This window comes from Falco rusticolus, chromosome 13 (assembly GCF_015220075.1).
Source record: "Falco rusticolus isolate bFalRus1 chromosome 13, bFalRus1.pri, whole genome shotgun sequence".
Taxonomy (NCBI): Eukaryota; Metazoa; Chordata; class Aves; order Falconiformes; family Falconidae; genus Falco; species Falco rusticolus.
Window position 1 is genome coordinate 160,309 of NC_051199.1, and position 14,511 is coordinate 174,819.

Below are 14,511 nucleotides of genomic sequence, written 5' to 3' on the forward strand. Positions count from 1 at the left end.
GATCTGGGGGGGGGGGCAAAATGGCGGCTGAGGGTGGCAGGAGTCGAGGGAGGAATGGGGTGGGAGGCCTGGGGGAGCCCCGGGGGGAGCCCTGAAGGCAGAGGGGAGCCATGGAGTGGCAGAGGGGTTAAGGGGGGCTCCGGGGGGGGCTGAGGGGGACCCCGGGGGCGGCCAGAACCGAGCGCTTCCCTCAGCACCTCGGCGCCATGGCCTCCGTAAGGGGATCCGGCTCCTCGACGCGCCATTGGAGGAGAGAGATGCCCGTCACTCGCTCTCCGCCGACCACGGCTCGGCGGGGGTGGGCTTTCCGGAGCTGCTAGACTTCATTGGCTGCTGGGGATTCTCCCACTGCCGGAAGGGCAATTGCCAACGCTCGCCCTGGGAGGAGGGGCTGGCGTTGTCAATCATAGGCGACCCTCCTTCTCATTGGCGCTAAATCCGTTATGTCACCGCCCCGTCTGCGAGGTATTCTCTGCCCGCCGTTAAGCGCCGCCCCGTCACAGCAGTTAATAAGGGCGCGGGGAGGCGTGGCCGAATCAGCTTTTCCCCGCCCTTCCCCGCCTATTGGCTCCCGGTTGCCCAGAGGGAGGGGTGTGGCCCCCCCGAGTCATGTGAACAGACGGTCACATGACCGCGCCCGCCGGCGGCATGGCGGTGCCCGGGGCGGCGGCGCCGTTCTTCCTCCTCCTCCTTCTCCGGGCAACGGCGGTCGCAGGCTGCGGGTACCAGGTGGGCCCCGGGAGCGGCTGGTGGGCACTGGGGTGTCCTGGGGGAACGGGGACTGGAGACACTGGGAGGGACGGGGGGAACTGGGGTGTCCTGGGGGCACTGGGAGGGACTGGGGAAACAGAGACTGGGCGGACTTGGGGAACTGGGGGAGGCTGGTGTGGACTGGAGGAACCGGGAGAGGCAGGGTGCACTGAGGAAATGGAGACTGGGTGAGAGCTGGGGGGGAACTGGGAAGCTGGGAGAGATTGTGGTGAGGGAGCTGGGAACCCGGGAGGGACTGGGTGGGGCTGAGGAAGCTGGGATAGTGGTGGAAACTTGGAGGGAACTGGGGAGATGTGGCTGGGGCAGCTGGGATAGGCTTGGGGGAACTGGGAGAGATCAGATGGGGTGAGTGGCAGGGGACTGGGAGAAGGAAACTGGGAATATGTGGGGCTGGGGAGGGGAAGGGAGTGGGAGCACTGGGATGGGGGTCCTGGGGGGCCTTGTTTGGGGTGCTGGGATGCGGCCAGACAGTAACAGCCACGTGCCCCAGCCAGGCGGTTACTGCTGGGTGGGGGAGGGGGGCAGCGTCCTGGCTTGTCCTTTGCCCACCCCCACCCCCCCCTTCTCCCCAGCGTCCCCACCCCCTGGTTTTTAGGAGCCGTTTGCATCCGCTCTGTCAATGCAACGGCTTCCTCCGGAAAGAGCTTGGGACCTGCCGGGGTTGGGGATGGTGAGCACAACCCCATACGAGCCCCTAGAGAATCCACTTTCACCCACAGTCGTGCCCACCCACGCGCCCCGACCTCCTCAACGTGCACCTGGTGCCCCACACACACGACGACGTGGGCTGGCTGAAGACGGTGGAGCAATACTACTACGGAGGTGGGTGTCCCTGCCCTGTCCCCCCCCACCCCCCCACGGTGGTGGCCGGGTGGGGGAGGGGCAGTGACGTCCCCAAGGCCACCACGGTGGCGCTTGTTGGGGGCAGAGGTGACAGCTCCAAGGCCGCTGTCCGGGTGGAGGTGACACGTGGCGGGGGCGAAGGGGCGCGGAGGTGGATTGGCACAGGGTGGCAGGGTGGGGGACAAGGGGACAAATCCTGCCCTTGGAGTGGGGACAGCACGTGGTGTCACAACCCTGGTTTGCTCCTTGGGGACCCCTTGCGTGCCCTCCCGCGATGTCCCCTGGATGTTGCCATGACCTTGTCCTCCCCCGTGTTCTGATGTCACCTGTGTCCCCACGGACGTTGCTGTGACCTTCTACCTCCCCCCTGGTGCTGGGTGCCCCCCCCCCCCCCAGTGCATAACGAGGTGCAGCACGCGGGGGTGCAGTACATCCTGGACTCGGTGGTGGCCCAGCTGGTGGCCGTCCCCTCCCGCCGCTTCGTCTACGCCGAGGTGGCCTTCCTGGCCCGCTGGTGGCAGCAGCAGGATGAGGCCACCCACCGCACCGTGCGCCAGCTGGTGGAGGAGGGTAGGGGGGGGCTGCTGGGGGGGGGGGGGGAGGGGGGCTTGGGTGTCCTTGGGGGCACACAGGGTCATGGGGGGCACATGGGGTGTCTGGGGGGGTTATGGAGGTGCACAGGGACATGGGGGGGGTCACTGGGGTGTCTGGGGGATTATGGGGGGGACGCTGGGGTGACTGGAGTGTCTAGGGTGGTTACAAGGGGCGCACAGGGATATGGGGGGGTGTCTGGGGGGTTTAGGGGGGGCTCTGAGGGGCTTAGGGGGGGCCCTGGGGTGTCTGGGGGGTTATGGGGAGGCACGAGGGTTTCTGGGGGGTTTATATGAGTGCACCGGGACGTGGGGGGGTTACGGGGGGACCTCTGGGGGGGTTTATGGGGGGGCACAGAGATGTCTGGGGTGTTACGGGGGTGTCTGGGGGGTTATGGGAGGGCACAGAGGTGACGGGGGATATGGGGGGGCCTATGGGGGGATTATGGGGGGTTATGGGGGACACTGGGGTGTTGGGAGGGCATGGGGTGACTGGGGGTTATGGGAGGGCACAGGGGTGACTGGGGGGTTATGGGGGTCCTGTGGGGGGTTTATGTGGGAGACTGGAGTGTCTGGGTGGTTATGGGGGTGCAGAGGGACACGGGGGGGCCCTGGGGTGCCTGGGGGCTGCAGTAAGCCTGGGGGGCGCCCCCAAAGGGGGAAGCAGCCGCCTCCGGGGTACCCCCTGGGGACCGGGGGCGCTGGCGGGGCGAGGTGCCACATGTCCCCAGCCCCCCCTTGTCCCCGCAGGGCGCCTGGAGTTTGTGGGGGGGGGGGCTGGTGCATGAGCGACGAGGCAACCACCCACTACGGCCCCGCCATCGAGCAGCTGGCGCTGGGGCGCCGCTTCCTCGCCCGCCACCTGGGCGCCTGCGCCACCCCCGCATCGCCTGGCAGATCGACCCCTTCGGCCACTCCGCCAGCTGGCTGCCATCTTCCCAGGTCTGGGACCGCCCCCACCCCCCACCCCCCCCCCCCCCTTCATTCCACAGCCCCCACTCCACCCCGGGGTGCGGGGGGCCCGGCTGACCCCCGGCGCCCTGCAGATGGGCTACGACGGCTCTTTCGTGGGGCGAGTGGACCACCAGGACAAGGCGGCGCGGGAGGGGCTGGGGGATGGAGATGCTGTGGCGCCGCCCCCCCCCGACGGCGACCTCTTCACCGGTGGGTTGGGGTCCCACAGTGTCCCTGGGGTCCCCCAGACTGCTGTGTGGGGGGGGGGTTCCCTGTCTGGGGGGTCACGCCACCCCCCGAGCCCCCCCACGTCCCTGCGCCACCCCCAGCCCCCCCCAGGGCTGTCACATCCTGGGGACCCCTCTGTGATATTTTTTACTTTTTTATTTAGTGTGGGCTGCTATTACTATTTTTATCTCATCTTTTTCTGAGATGTAATTTTTTTTTTATCTCATCGCCCTCTGGGTTTGACTGGTTTTTTTTATTTTTTTACTTTCTCATTCTCGGGGGTACAGGGATTTTATTTATTTATTTTATTTCATCATCCCCTGGATATAATTTATTATTATTTTCATTCATTCCCCTCAGGGATATGAGATTTATTTTTTTGTTACGTCATTTCCCTAGGATACGATTTTTTAAACTTTTTTTTTTTTTTTAAATCTTATTCTCCTTTGGGTTGTTTAGTTTTGGTTTTTTATCTCATTCCTTTCTGGGATGTGATTTGTATTTTTTTATCTTGTTCCCTTCTGGCATATTTCTTTGTTGGCTTTTTTGTTTTTTTAATCTCATCCCTTTCTGTGATACAATATTTTTTTTTTTTTTCTAAATCTTGTCCCTTTCTGGGATATGCTTCTTTTATTTTTTTTTTTTTTTTTTTTTTTTTTTGAATCTTGTCCCCCAGGGATGCTCCCAAACCCCTCCCCAGCTCTTCTGTCCCTATCCCCACCCCCAGGCTGACCGGGGGAGGGGGGGCTGCCCCCAGGCTGACCGGGGGAGGGGGGGGCTGCCCCCAGGCATCCTCCCCAACGTCTACAACCCACCGCCGGGGTTCTGCTGGGACCAGCTCTGCTCCGACCCCCCCGTGGTGGACCAGGACAGCCAGGAGAACAACGTGGACACCATCGTCTCCGCCTTCCTGCAGATCGCAGCCAGCCAGGTGGGTACCCCTGGGTGCTGGGGGGGTGGGTGTGTGTGGCCGGGGGGCCGGGGTCTCCCCCTGGTGTGGGGGGTGCTGACCTGTGCCCCCCCCCCCCCCCCCCCCAGGCTGAGCGCTACCGCACCAACCACATCATCATGACGATGGGCTCCGACTTCCACTACGAAAACGCCAACCTGTGGTTTAAAAACATGGACAAGCTCATCGCCCACGTCAATGCGCGGGTGAGGAGGGGTCCGGGCCCCCCCATTCCCCACCCCCCACCCCCCCCCAGCCCAATCTCACCCCCTCCCCACTTTTTCCAGCAAGCCAACGGCAGCCGCGTCCACGTCCTCTATTCCACCCCGTCCTGCTACCTGTGGGAGCTGCACCGGGCTAACCTCTCCTGGTGAGGCTGGGGGGGGCTGGGGGGGGCTGGGGGGGGCCGGGGGGGGCGGGGCGGACAGACAGACGGACACAACTGCCCCCCCCCCCCGCCCCAGGTCCTTGAAGACGGATGATTTTTTTCCCTACGCCGACGGTCCCCACCAGTTCTGGACGGGTTATTTCACCAGCCGACCAGCCCTCAAGCGCTACGAACGCCTCAGCAATAACTTTCTCCAGGTGGGATGGTGGGATAACCCGCCCCCCCCGGGACCCCTGGGACCCCCACCCCTCTCGCTGACCCCCCCACACACACACACTTTCGCACCCAGATCTGCAGTCAGCTGGAGGTTTTGGCAGGAGCGGCGGCGCGGCAGGGACCCTACGGACCTGGGGACAGCTCTGTGCTCCGTAAGTGCCGGCGTGGAGCCCCCCCACGACCTCCTCGGACCCCCCCCCGACACCTTCCCACCCCCCCCCAGGCGAAGCCGTGGCCGTGGCGCAGCACCACGACGCCGTGAGCGGAACCGAGAAGCAGCACGTGGCCGATGACTACGCCAGGCAGCTGGCGGGGGGGTGGGGGAGCTGCCAGGTGAGACCACCCCCTCCGCCTGTTTGGCGGTGGGAAATGAAATGAGGGGTGGGGGTAGGGGCTGGGGGGTGAATCAGCATTGTGGCCCGGGGGGAAACTGGTGTGGCTGCGGGGGATGAACTGGTGTCTGGTGGGGGACAGGAGCCAATGGATGTTTTGGGGATGAGACACCCCCCCCCCCCAGCCAGCATTTTGGGGATGAGACACCCCCCCCCTCCCCCAGCCAGCATTTTGGGGATGAGACCCCCCAGCCCCAGCCCAACAAGCATTTTGGGGACGAGTCGAGTCCCGTCCCATCCCCCCCCCAGCCTCAACCAGCATTTTGGGGGACCGCAGCCAGCATCCTGGGGATGAGCCCCCAGCCAGCACCCTGGGGACAGGCGGGGGTCTGGGTGGCCAGAGGATGGGAGCTTGTGGCCGTGGCTGGGTGGGACACGGGCCGGTGACCCCCCCCCCCCCTCATTACTGGCCGCGCTGTATGACCGTGGCCGGCTCCCGGCAGGTCCTGGTGGCCAATGCCCTGGCCAGCCTCAGCGGCAGCAAGGAGAACTTCATCTTCTGCAACGCCCTCAACGTCAGCGTCTGTCCCCTGACGGAGGCGGCCGGCCGCGTGAGCACCTCGGGGGGGGGGGCTGGGGGGGGCGGGGGGTCCCGGCATGGCTAATGCAGTGTCCCTCTGTCCCCCAGTTCACCGTCATCCTCTACAACCCCCTGGGCCGTCGCGTGTCCTGGCCCATCCGACTGCCGGTCAACGGGGTGTCCTATGCGGTGTCGGACCCCCAGGGCCAGCCCGTGCCCAGCGAGGTGAGCTCTGGCCGGTCACCGCAGCCCCCCGCCCACCTGTGGCCCCCCTGACCCCCCCTGCTTGTCCCCAGGTTGTCCCCATCTCCAACTTCACCCGCCGGCTGCGGGGGGACGGCGGCAACGCCACCAGGGAGCTCCTGTTCCAGGCTTCCGCGCCCCCCCTGGGCTTCAGTGCCTTCACGGTCTCCCGGCTGAGCCGTCGGGACCCCCGCGGGCCCCCCACCCACGCCGCGGGGCTGTCGCAGCCTCAGGAGATCCAGAATGAGGTACGGCTCATGCGGTGCGCGTGCCCCCCCTCCCCAAGCGCTGGGTGCTGAATAGATGCAGGTTGGGGTCCTGGGGGCTTCAGTGAGTCCCTGGGCGAGGGGAAGCCCCCCTGTGTCAGAACCCCCCCAGGGGGAGGCACAGCATTGGCCCAGTTAAACCAGTGGGGTGATGGGAGGAGCAGGGAGGGGGCGGAGGGGGCGGGGGGCAGGTGTGAACCCACCACCCTCCCACCCCGCAGCATGTCCGGGTGCTGTTTGACCCCCTCACCGGGCACCTGAGGGAGATCCAGAACCTGGACAAGAGCATCTCGCTGCCCGTCTTCCAGAGCTTCTACTGGTGAGCACTGGTAGGGCAGAGGCACCTGGGTGCCTTCATCCGCGGCCTCTCATCATCCTCCTCCTCCTCCTGTCCCAGGTACAACGCCAGCGTCGGCAACGACGAGAGCCCCCAGGCATCGGGCGCCTACATCTTCCGCCCCAACAGCTCCGAGCCCATCCCCGTCTCCAAGCGGGTCTCCACGTACCTCGTGAAGGTGGGTGGCGGGATGGTGCCCCCCTGGGGTGTCCCCGTCCTGGGGTGTCCCAGGGTGCCAAGCCCGGCCATGTCCCCTGGCAGAACGCGCTGGTGCAGGAGGTCTACCAGAACTTCTCCTCGTGGTGCTCCCAAGTGGTGCGGCTCCACGCGGGGCAGCCTACGTGGAGCTGGAGTGGACCGTGGGCCCATCCCCGTGGCGTGAGTAAGGGATGGGTCGGTGCCCCCCCCCCCCCCCCCCCCGGGAAGCCCACCGCTCACCCCACATCTCTCCCAGGGATGGCTGGGGCAAGGAGATCATCAGCCGCTTCCAGACAACGCTGCAGACGGGCGCCCGCTTCTACACAGACTCCAACGGGCGGCAGATCCTGGAGCGCAGGTGGAGGCTGGTCCCAGGCGCTCGCCGCAGCCCCCCCAGCCCCCCCCCCCCCCTCATAACTAGCCTCCACCTTGTCCCCAGGCGTGACTACCGTCCCACGTGGAACCTGAGCCAGACGGAGCCCGTGGCGGGGAATTACTACCCCGTTAACAGCCGGATCTTCATCAAGGTACCGGCCTGGGGGTGGCGGCAGGGCTGAGGCTGGGGCAGAGCTCGTCACGTGTGGCACCTCCCTCCCTGCCCGCAGGACAAGAAGTTCCAGCTGACGGTGCTGACCGATCGCTCGCAGGGTGGCAGCAGCATCTTTGACGGCTCCTTGGAGCTCATGGTGAGGGGATGCAGCGCGGGCAGCCCCCCCGGCTGGGGGGGACACGCTGGCACGTAACCGCTGTGTGTGTCGTGTGTCCCCCCCCTCCCTGTCCAGGTCCATCGGCGGCTCCTGTACGATGACAACGGGTGGGGGGAGCCGCTGGTGGAGCTGGAGCCAACAACCAGGGGCTGGTGGTCCGTGGCTACCACCTCGTGCTCCTCGACACGGTGGAGGCGGCGGCCGACCAGCACCGGCCGCTAGCCCAGGAGCAGTTCATGGCGCCCTATGCCGTGCTGGCCCCCGGGGGGGGTCCCTCTTACCGCCACAGCCAGCCCACCCTGCGGCAGGTGAGGTGGGGAGGGGGCTGCCTGGGGAAAGGGGGGGGGCTGGCCCGGTGCCCCCCAACCCTCACTGTGTCCCCACAGTTCTCAGCACTGCGGCAGGAGCTGCCCCCCAACGTCCACCTCCTGACGCTGGCGCAGTGGGACGCCGGGGTCCTGCTGCGGCTGGAGCATCAATTTGAGGGGGGGGAGAGCGCCAACAGCTCCCGGCCTGTCACCATCGACCTCCTGGTGAGTGGGGGGGCCCGGGGGGCTGAGCCCAGGGGGGGCCCGAGGGAATCCCACGGACCTGACCCCTGGGGTGATCCCAGGGGACTAAGCCCTGGGGCAGGGGGGGGTGTGTCCCATGGGCATAATCCTAGGGGCTGAGCCTGGGGGGGGGGTCCTGGAAGGGTCCTGGGGCCTGAGCCTGGGGGGGTGGGTGGTCCAGGGGGTCCCGCGGGCCTCAGCCCAGCCAGGAGCCAACCCTGCAGCTGGGCTCCCCCCACGGCTCAGCTGCCCCAGCCCCAAGGGGCTCCCCGATCCCGGAGCTGATCCCAGAGGTGATCCCACCTGTGGGGCTGGGTGTGGGGCGGTCGCTGACCGCTCCCCCCGCCCCCCCCAGACTCTCTTCTCGGCATTCACCGTCACCTCGGTGCAGGAGATGAGCCTGGGAGCCGACTTGCCCCTCGAGGCCATCTCCCGCCTGGTCTGGACCCCGGCCACAGGTACTGGGAGGGGCCGGGGGGGCCGGGGGGGGGGTGGGCTGGGAGCCTCCCCTCACCTCTCCCCTCATCCAGGTTCAGCCCAGTCCCGACCAGTCCGCAAACTGGACCCCAGCCACATCACGCTGCAGCCCATGGAGATCAGGACCTTCCTGGCCACCGTGCAGCACAAGGTGCCTGGAGCTGGCCCGGGGGGTCTCTGAGCAGCCCCTCTCCCCCTGCGGGGGCTCTTCCCCTGTGCCCCCCACCCCCCCCATAAGTGCATTAAAAACCACGAGACTTTTCTCAGGCATGATTTAATGGGGGTGAGACGTAGCATCAGGGTTGGGGGGCGGCCGGGGGCTCCCCCTCATGTGAGTAGCAGCACCGGGCACCCAAGGAGCAGTTTCCCTGCAGGAGAGGAGATGGGTGAGGGGGCTGGGGGCGCCCCCCCCCCCCCCCCCCTTTTATTCCTGATGTCCCCCACCTTGTTCCCAGACCTTCACCCACCTCCCTGAAGCGTTTGCAGGGGAAGCTTTTCAGGCTGGTGCCGTCCTCCGTCCGCTTCGTCCGTTTGTTTTGGTGCCGCTTCCGCATCTCCTGGAGGGAGGAAGAGATGCCACCCCTGGGGGGGCCACGAGCTGAGGACTGGGGGGGAAGGGGGGGAGGAGATGTGTCCCCCCTCCCCCCCCCCAGAAAAAAAAAGACAGAATGAGGGACTCTTCCCTCGTCATCGCCTTTTTTTGGGGGTCTTTATCCTCCCCTCCTGGCAAAAGGCCGGGGTACAACCCAACACCGTTTTGGTCTCACTTGTTTGGGGGGGGAGGGGGGGGGGCTGCTGGGTGCCCGACCCCACCATCGGCTACCCGAGAAGCGCCCCCTGCCCTTACCCAGCCTTGGCCCTAGCTTTGGGCCCCCAAAAAGCTTCAGGGTTTTCCGGGAAGCGCTTCAAGCCACGTTTTCTGGAGCTGGGGTTGGCATCGTCGCGGAGTGTGAAGGATGCTTGGAGCCTGGAAGGGGGGAGTTAGGGGGGGTGTGTCAGAGCCGTTTTGGGGGGTCAGCGAGGTGGGGCCCTGCCCCTCACTGTCCACTGCGGGGTCGTACGTGGGCTCCACGGAGAGGATGCGGGAAGCCGGGCTGGTCTCTGCGAACCGCTCGCGCTTCACTGGGTGGATTTTGGCCTGGGGGAGACGAGACGGGGGGGGGGGGGTCAGCTAAGCCCCAGGGTTGGGGGGGGGGGGGGGGGGCGCCTTGAGCCCCCACTCCTCACCCAGCAGCGCATGATGTCCCAGAGCACGCCAGGCGGCGCATCCGTCTTCACAGCGTTCTTGCAGGCGTGGGAGAGCGAGACACGGTAGCCAGCGTGCAGGAGGGCAGACCTGGGGGGGGGCAGGGGGGGCACAGGGGTGAGCCAGAGGAGGGGGCGGTGGGTGTGCACAAGCAGGAGGGGCAGGGGGCTTGGGGGGGCGAGTTTGGGGGGGATTCGGGGTGGCTCTGGGGGCTGGTGGCAGAGTTTGTGGGGGGGGGGGAGCTCCAGCCCCAGGAATTTGGGTGGGGTTTGGGGAGCTCTAGCCCTGGGGAACTGCTGGGGGGGGGGGGGTGTTTCAAAGTGCCCTGGGGGCTCTAGGGGGCTCGGGGGGGCTGTAGGAGGTTTGAGGTGGCTCCAGCCTGGGAGCGTGGGGGTGGCTGTGGGGGATTTTGGGGGGGCCCTACCTGAACTGCAGCAGCGAGGGGGTGTTGCAGTGGATGGTGCTGCTGAGGCTGTCCAGGGTGTAGTAGAGCGGGACGTCGCTGAGCTCCTGCCCTCGGCGCATGGAGAGCGGCAGGGTCAGCACCAGCCCCCAGACTCAGAGGGGGGGGCGGCAGGCTCAGCCCTGCCTCGCGCACAGGGGGCCGGAGCCGTCCCCATCCCCCCCCCCGTCGTGTGTGTGTGCCCCCCAATACCTCGGTGATGACACTGAGCATCCCCCGCATGCGCTCCTCCGTCTGGAAGCGCCCGGGGCTGCTCTCCAGCGCTGCCAGCACGTTTTCCACGAAGGCCACGTCATGCAGGGGCTCAGCCCACATGGGACCACCCAGCTGGGGAGGGGGCGGGGGGGACACACAAGGGGCGGGGTGGGGTGTCAGTGCCAGAGGGGGACACACCAAGGGGACAGAGGGGACACGCACCCACCTGGTGCCGCTGCTGGCAGTACTCACAGGTGGGACCCACAGGTGGCCCCGTGGCTGCCCCGTACTTGAAGCTGGAAGGGGGAAATGAGGTGTGAGAGAGCCCCCCACCCTCACAGGGCACCCCCCACCCTCACAGGGCCCCCCGCCATACCCAGTGCCATGGCTCGTGACTTTGCCCAGGCGCTGGAGGTGGTGGGTGCCGCAGCCCACGCAGTGGTACACCAGAGCCTGCTTGCTGCCGGGACAAGGAGGTGGGGAGGGGGGTCAGGGGGCAGCCAGAGGGTGCAGCCCCCTCCCACCTGGCCTGCCATCACCTGGCCGAGGCTTTCACCTTCGCCTGCCCCGTGAAGACCCGCACGAAGACGCGGATGTAGAAGTCGGCGCTGACCGAGAGCAGCGGCACGATGAAGCGCTGGTAGCAGTTGGCACGGCTGTCCAGGCTGTGCAGGATGATCCGGAGGGCCTGGGGAGGGGGGGATAGGACAGCCCTGACCAGCTGCCCGCCCCTGCAGTGCCAGCAGGAGGGTGGGGGTCTCGGGGAACCCCCAAGCACTCACCATCTCGTGGCAGAACTTGCCCTTGAGGGACACGGCCCCATATTTGCTGTAACAGGTTTCGGCGCTGTTGCCTGCCATCACGCCCATGTCTGTGCAGGTGACACAGAGCAGCCCTGCCCGGGGTGGGGGGTCAGGGGGTGCCACCAGGAGGAGCCAGTGGTCCAGGAGACCCCCCCCAGCCCCCCTGCTCACCTCCCTCGCTCACAGCCTGCACAGCGGCATCCAGGAAGGGCGCGGGGCTGCCGTAGGGGTCCAGATCGATCACGTCAAAGGGCTCCCTGTCTGCCTTGCACTGGTACATCAGCATCCTGGGGGTGGGAAGGGGGGTCCCGGGGCCATGGAGAACCCAATCAGCCCCCCTCGATGTCCCAGAGCCCCCCAGCCCTCATGAGGCCCCACATGAACCACAGGGGCCCAGCACCTGCTGGGAGGGACTGGTGGGGGTCCCCACGAACCAGCCCCACCTTAGGGCTGCACCCCTCGGTGCAGCAGGGGCAGCATATCCCCCCTGAGCCCCACCACAGGGACACTGGGACCAGCTTGAAGCCTGATCCTGGGTGTCCCGAGGGTGCTGGGCAGGGGTGAACCACAGCATCCCACTCCCCAGCAGGCTTCAGGGTGGGGTGCCGGGGGGGAGCGCAGAGCGGGTACCTGGCGTCGGCCATGCGGGGGGCCACCAGGGCCCCCACCCCGTTGAAGGCCACGTTGCGGTTCATCAGCTCCACCGCCCGGGCTGAGAAGTCGTTGGCCACCACGGCCCGTAGCCCCGGCACCTCCTTGGCGAAGCGGATGGAGCGGAGCCCCGAGGCCGCCAGCGCCTCCAGCACCCGCAGCCCTCCCTGTGGGGAGAGGGAGCTGCCAACGGGGGCTGGGGGGGGGCCAGCAGGGCACAGACCCCCTGGCGGGGGACAGAGGGAACCCTGCAGCCCCCCACCCACCCCAGCACCTCGCAGGCTTCTCCAGGCTTCACTGTCTGTGGGGCCTCGGGCGCTGGTGCGGTGTCACCATCCTCTGGTGGCTGCGTGTTCCCCGTGTCCATCTTCTCCTCCCCGGGGAGGACGACTGGAAAAGAGGTAGGGGGGCTGGTGGCAGAGTCCTGGGGATGGAGACCCCAAGGACGGGGACCCCAAGGATGTGGCCAAGGGGTAGCCCAGGGGACCCCGAGATTGTACCTACCCTGGATCCCCTTTGGCTGCAGCTGGAGCCGAGCAAACTCCGTCATGACGGCGCAGCTGAGGGGGACGGGGCATCAGGGACCCTCCTGGAGGGGGAGGGGGTGATCCCAACCCCTCCTAGTCCCCCTGGAGCAGCGTAGCCCCCCCCCCCACAGTCCTCCCAGGACACACTAGAGCCCCCCATAACCCCCAGGGGCACACAAGAGTGCCCCACAATCCTCCCAGGTCACCCCAGAGCCCCCCACAATCCCCACAGCACACCCCAGAGCCCCCCATAACCCCCTGGGTTACCCCAGAGTCCACCACAATCCCCTTGGGACACCCCGGAGCCACCACAATCCCCCCCTGGACACTCCTCCAGAGCCCCCCACAGTCCTCCCAGGACATCCGAGAGCCCCCCATAATCCCCTGGGATACTCCAGACTCTACCACAATCCTCTTGGGACAACTCAGAGCCCTCCCAAGACACCTGAGAGTCCCCCACAGTCCTCCCAGGACACACTAGAGCCCCCCATAATCCCCCAGGGACACACAAGAGCTCCCCACAATCTTCCCAGGTCACTCCAGATCCCACCACAATCCTCCCAGGACACCCCAGATCCCACCACAATCCCTCCAGCACACCCCAGAGCCCCCCACAGTCCTCCCAAGACACCCCAGAGCCCCCCATAACCCCCTGGGTTACCCCAGAGTCCACCACAATCCCCTTGGGACACCCCAGAGCCCCCCACATCCTCCCAGGACACCCCAGAGCCCCCACAATCCCCCCAGCACACCCCAGAGCCCCCCACAATCCTCCCAGCACACCCCAGAGCCCCCCACAATCCTCCCAAGACACCTGAGAACCCCCCACAATCCCCTCAGGACACCCCAGAGTCCCCCTGGGACAGCTCCATGGCCTCTCAACCCTCCTGAGACACCCCGGAGCCCCCCCTGTGACCCCACCAGGGCAACCCTGAGCCCCCCCTGCCCCCTCCATGATGCCCCTGGGCCTCCCAGCCCCACTCACGTCAGGTCGCGGTTGAAGCCCTGCACGGGGTTGTAGAAAACCTCGTTGGCACTGGGGAAGAGGATGGTGGCTCGGCCCTCGGAGATCAGCGTCTCGCCAGTCCCGGGGGGGCTCCCGGGTCCCGGGGGAGGCCCAGAGCCGTTGGGGGAGGCCCCATCCATGGCAGCGGGACCGCGGGGGAGGCCCGAGCTGGCTCTGCGAAGGGCACTGAAGGCAGCCGCTGCGGCTGGGGGGGCGGGGGGGTTAATGTTGTACTGGAGCGGCCTGGGGGAGATGGAGCCGTCTGGGGGGGAGAGGGCACGGGGAAAAGAGGGACACCCCCAAAAGGGGGAGCAAGGGGTGGGGAATGCAGAAGGAGACGACCCCCCCGCGGGGGGAAATGGGGGGGGTCAGGCGAGGGGAGCGGGCACGGAGCCGGGGGTCGAACCCCCAGGGCAGGACCGAGGTAGGGTGGCGCCCCCCACCCCCAACAACAACACGTGGCGCAGGACAAGGCCGGGCACCCCCAGCGCCGCACGCACTGCGCCAGGCCACGCCCCCCGGCCTCGCCCCTTCAGGACACGCCCCCGCTTCTCCTCCCCCCCCCCCGCCGCCGGTAACATCCCCCCTCCCCGCCCCCCCCCGCCGCTCACTCGCCCGCGCCGCCCCGCGCATCCTCCGCGCCGCCCCTCACATGGGCGCCGCCATCTTGCGGCGGGCGGCATGCGGTCACGTGACGCGCGGCCGACGGTGCCTCGCGAGTGCCATAAAACCTCCGCCGGCCCCGAAACGCGGCCGGGAAACCGGATCCTGAGGAAAGGGGGGAGGACCCCGGCTTGATCCCACCCATAGCCACCCAGAGGGGGACCCCTAGCTGATCCCGCGTGCGGGGCAGGGACACCCGTGGCTTTGCGCGTCGCCCTCCTCCCTGCCGTTATCTCCAATGGGAGCGCAGGGAGGGTGTCGCGGAGCTGCTCGGCGCTCGGCTGGTCAGGCCTGCGCCGGGTGCGCATGCGCGGGCGGCGCGCCGGG

General features: G+C 67.3%; 2 protein-coding genes across 4 annotated transcripts; one reads left to right on the forward strand and one right to left on the reverse strand.

Annotated features, from left to right (window-relative positions):
* The first annotated feature begins 588 nt into the window (after positions 1–588).
* Positions 589–8,892, forward strand: MAN2B1 (mannosidase alpha class 2B member 1). The gene is given in 28 exon segments (XM_037406750.1): positions 589–729; positions 1,491–1,593; positions 2,011–2,184; positions 2,955–2,971; positions 2,974–3,076; positions 3,079–3,146; positions 3,251–3,368; positions 4,175–4,317; positions 4,425–4,541; positions 4,623–4,705; positions 4,800–4,920; positions 5,013–5,091; positions 5,163–5,272; positions 5,775–5,882; positions 5,960–6,076; positions 6,148–6,342; positions 6,582–6,679; positions 6,758–6,875; positions 6,959–7,031; positions 7,034–7,070; positions 7,152–7,253; positions 7,335–7,422; positions 7,501–7,581; positions 7,678–7,729; positions 7,732–7,910; positions 7,989–8,135; positions 8,509–8,611; positions 8,684–8,892. Coding segments are annotated over 28 exon segments (2,964 nt in total). The 5' UTR covers positions 589–627; the 3' UTR covers positions 8,812–8,892.
* TRMT1 (tRNA methyltransferase 1) lies at positions 8,889–14,507 on the reverse strand. Of its 3 annotated transcripts, none has more exons than XM_037406734.1 (17): positions 14,174–14,507; positions 13,501–13,726; positions 12,493–12,548; positions 12,263–12,378; positions 11,968–12,155; positions 11,509–11,624; positions 11,317–11,429; positions 11,074–11,222; positions 10,911–10,994; positions 10,761–10,830; positions 10,532–10,666; positions 10,301–10,386; positions 9,858–9,966; positions 9,692–9,768; positions 9,478–9,597; positions 9,098–9,212; positions 8,889–8,998 (listed from the first exon to the last, which is right to left on the reverse strand). In XM_037406734.1, the coding sequence occupies exons 1-17, from the start codon at positions 14,490–14,492 to the stop codon at positions 8,927–8,929; spliced, it is 2,151 nt and encodes a 716-aa protein (XP_037262631.1). In that variant the 5' UTR covers positions 14,493–14,507; the 3' UTR covers positions 8,889–8,926. The 3 variants fall into 3 exon arrangements, with proteins under 3 accessions (XP_037262631.1, XP_037262632.1, XP_037262633.1); XM_037406735.1 differs by having other exon boundaries at positions 9,098–9,187; positions 14,174–14,464; XM_037406736.1 differs by having other exon boundaries at positions 8,889–9,212; positions 14,133–14,235.
* Between the last annotated feature and the right edge of the window lie 4 nt (positions 14,508–14,511).

Coding starts and splice junctions, on each gene's coding strand:
- TRMT1 (XM_037406734.1), bottom strand. CDS start 14,492: ATGCGCACCCGGCGCAGGCCTGACCAGCCGAGCGCCGAGCAGCTCCGC. Junction 11,223..11,316: donor GCAAGTTCTGCCACGAGATG/GTGAGTGCTTGG, acceptor CCCCCTCCCCAG/GCCCTCCGGATCATCCTGCA. Junction 10,831..10,910: donor GTCACGAGCCATGGCACTGG/GTATGGCGGGGG, acceptor TCCCCCTTCCAG/CTTCAAGTACGGGGCAGCCA.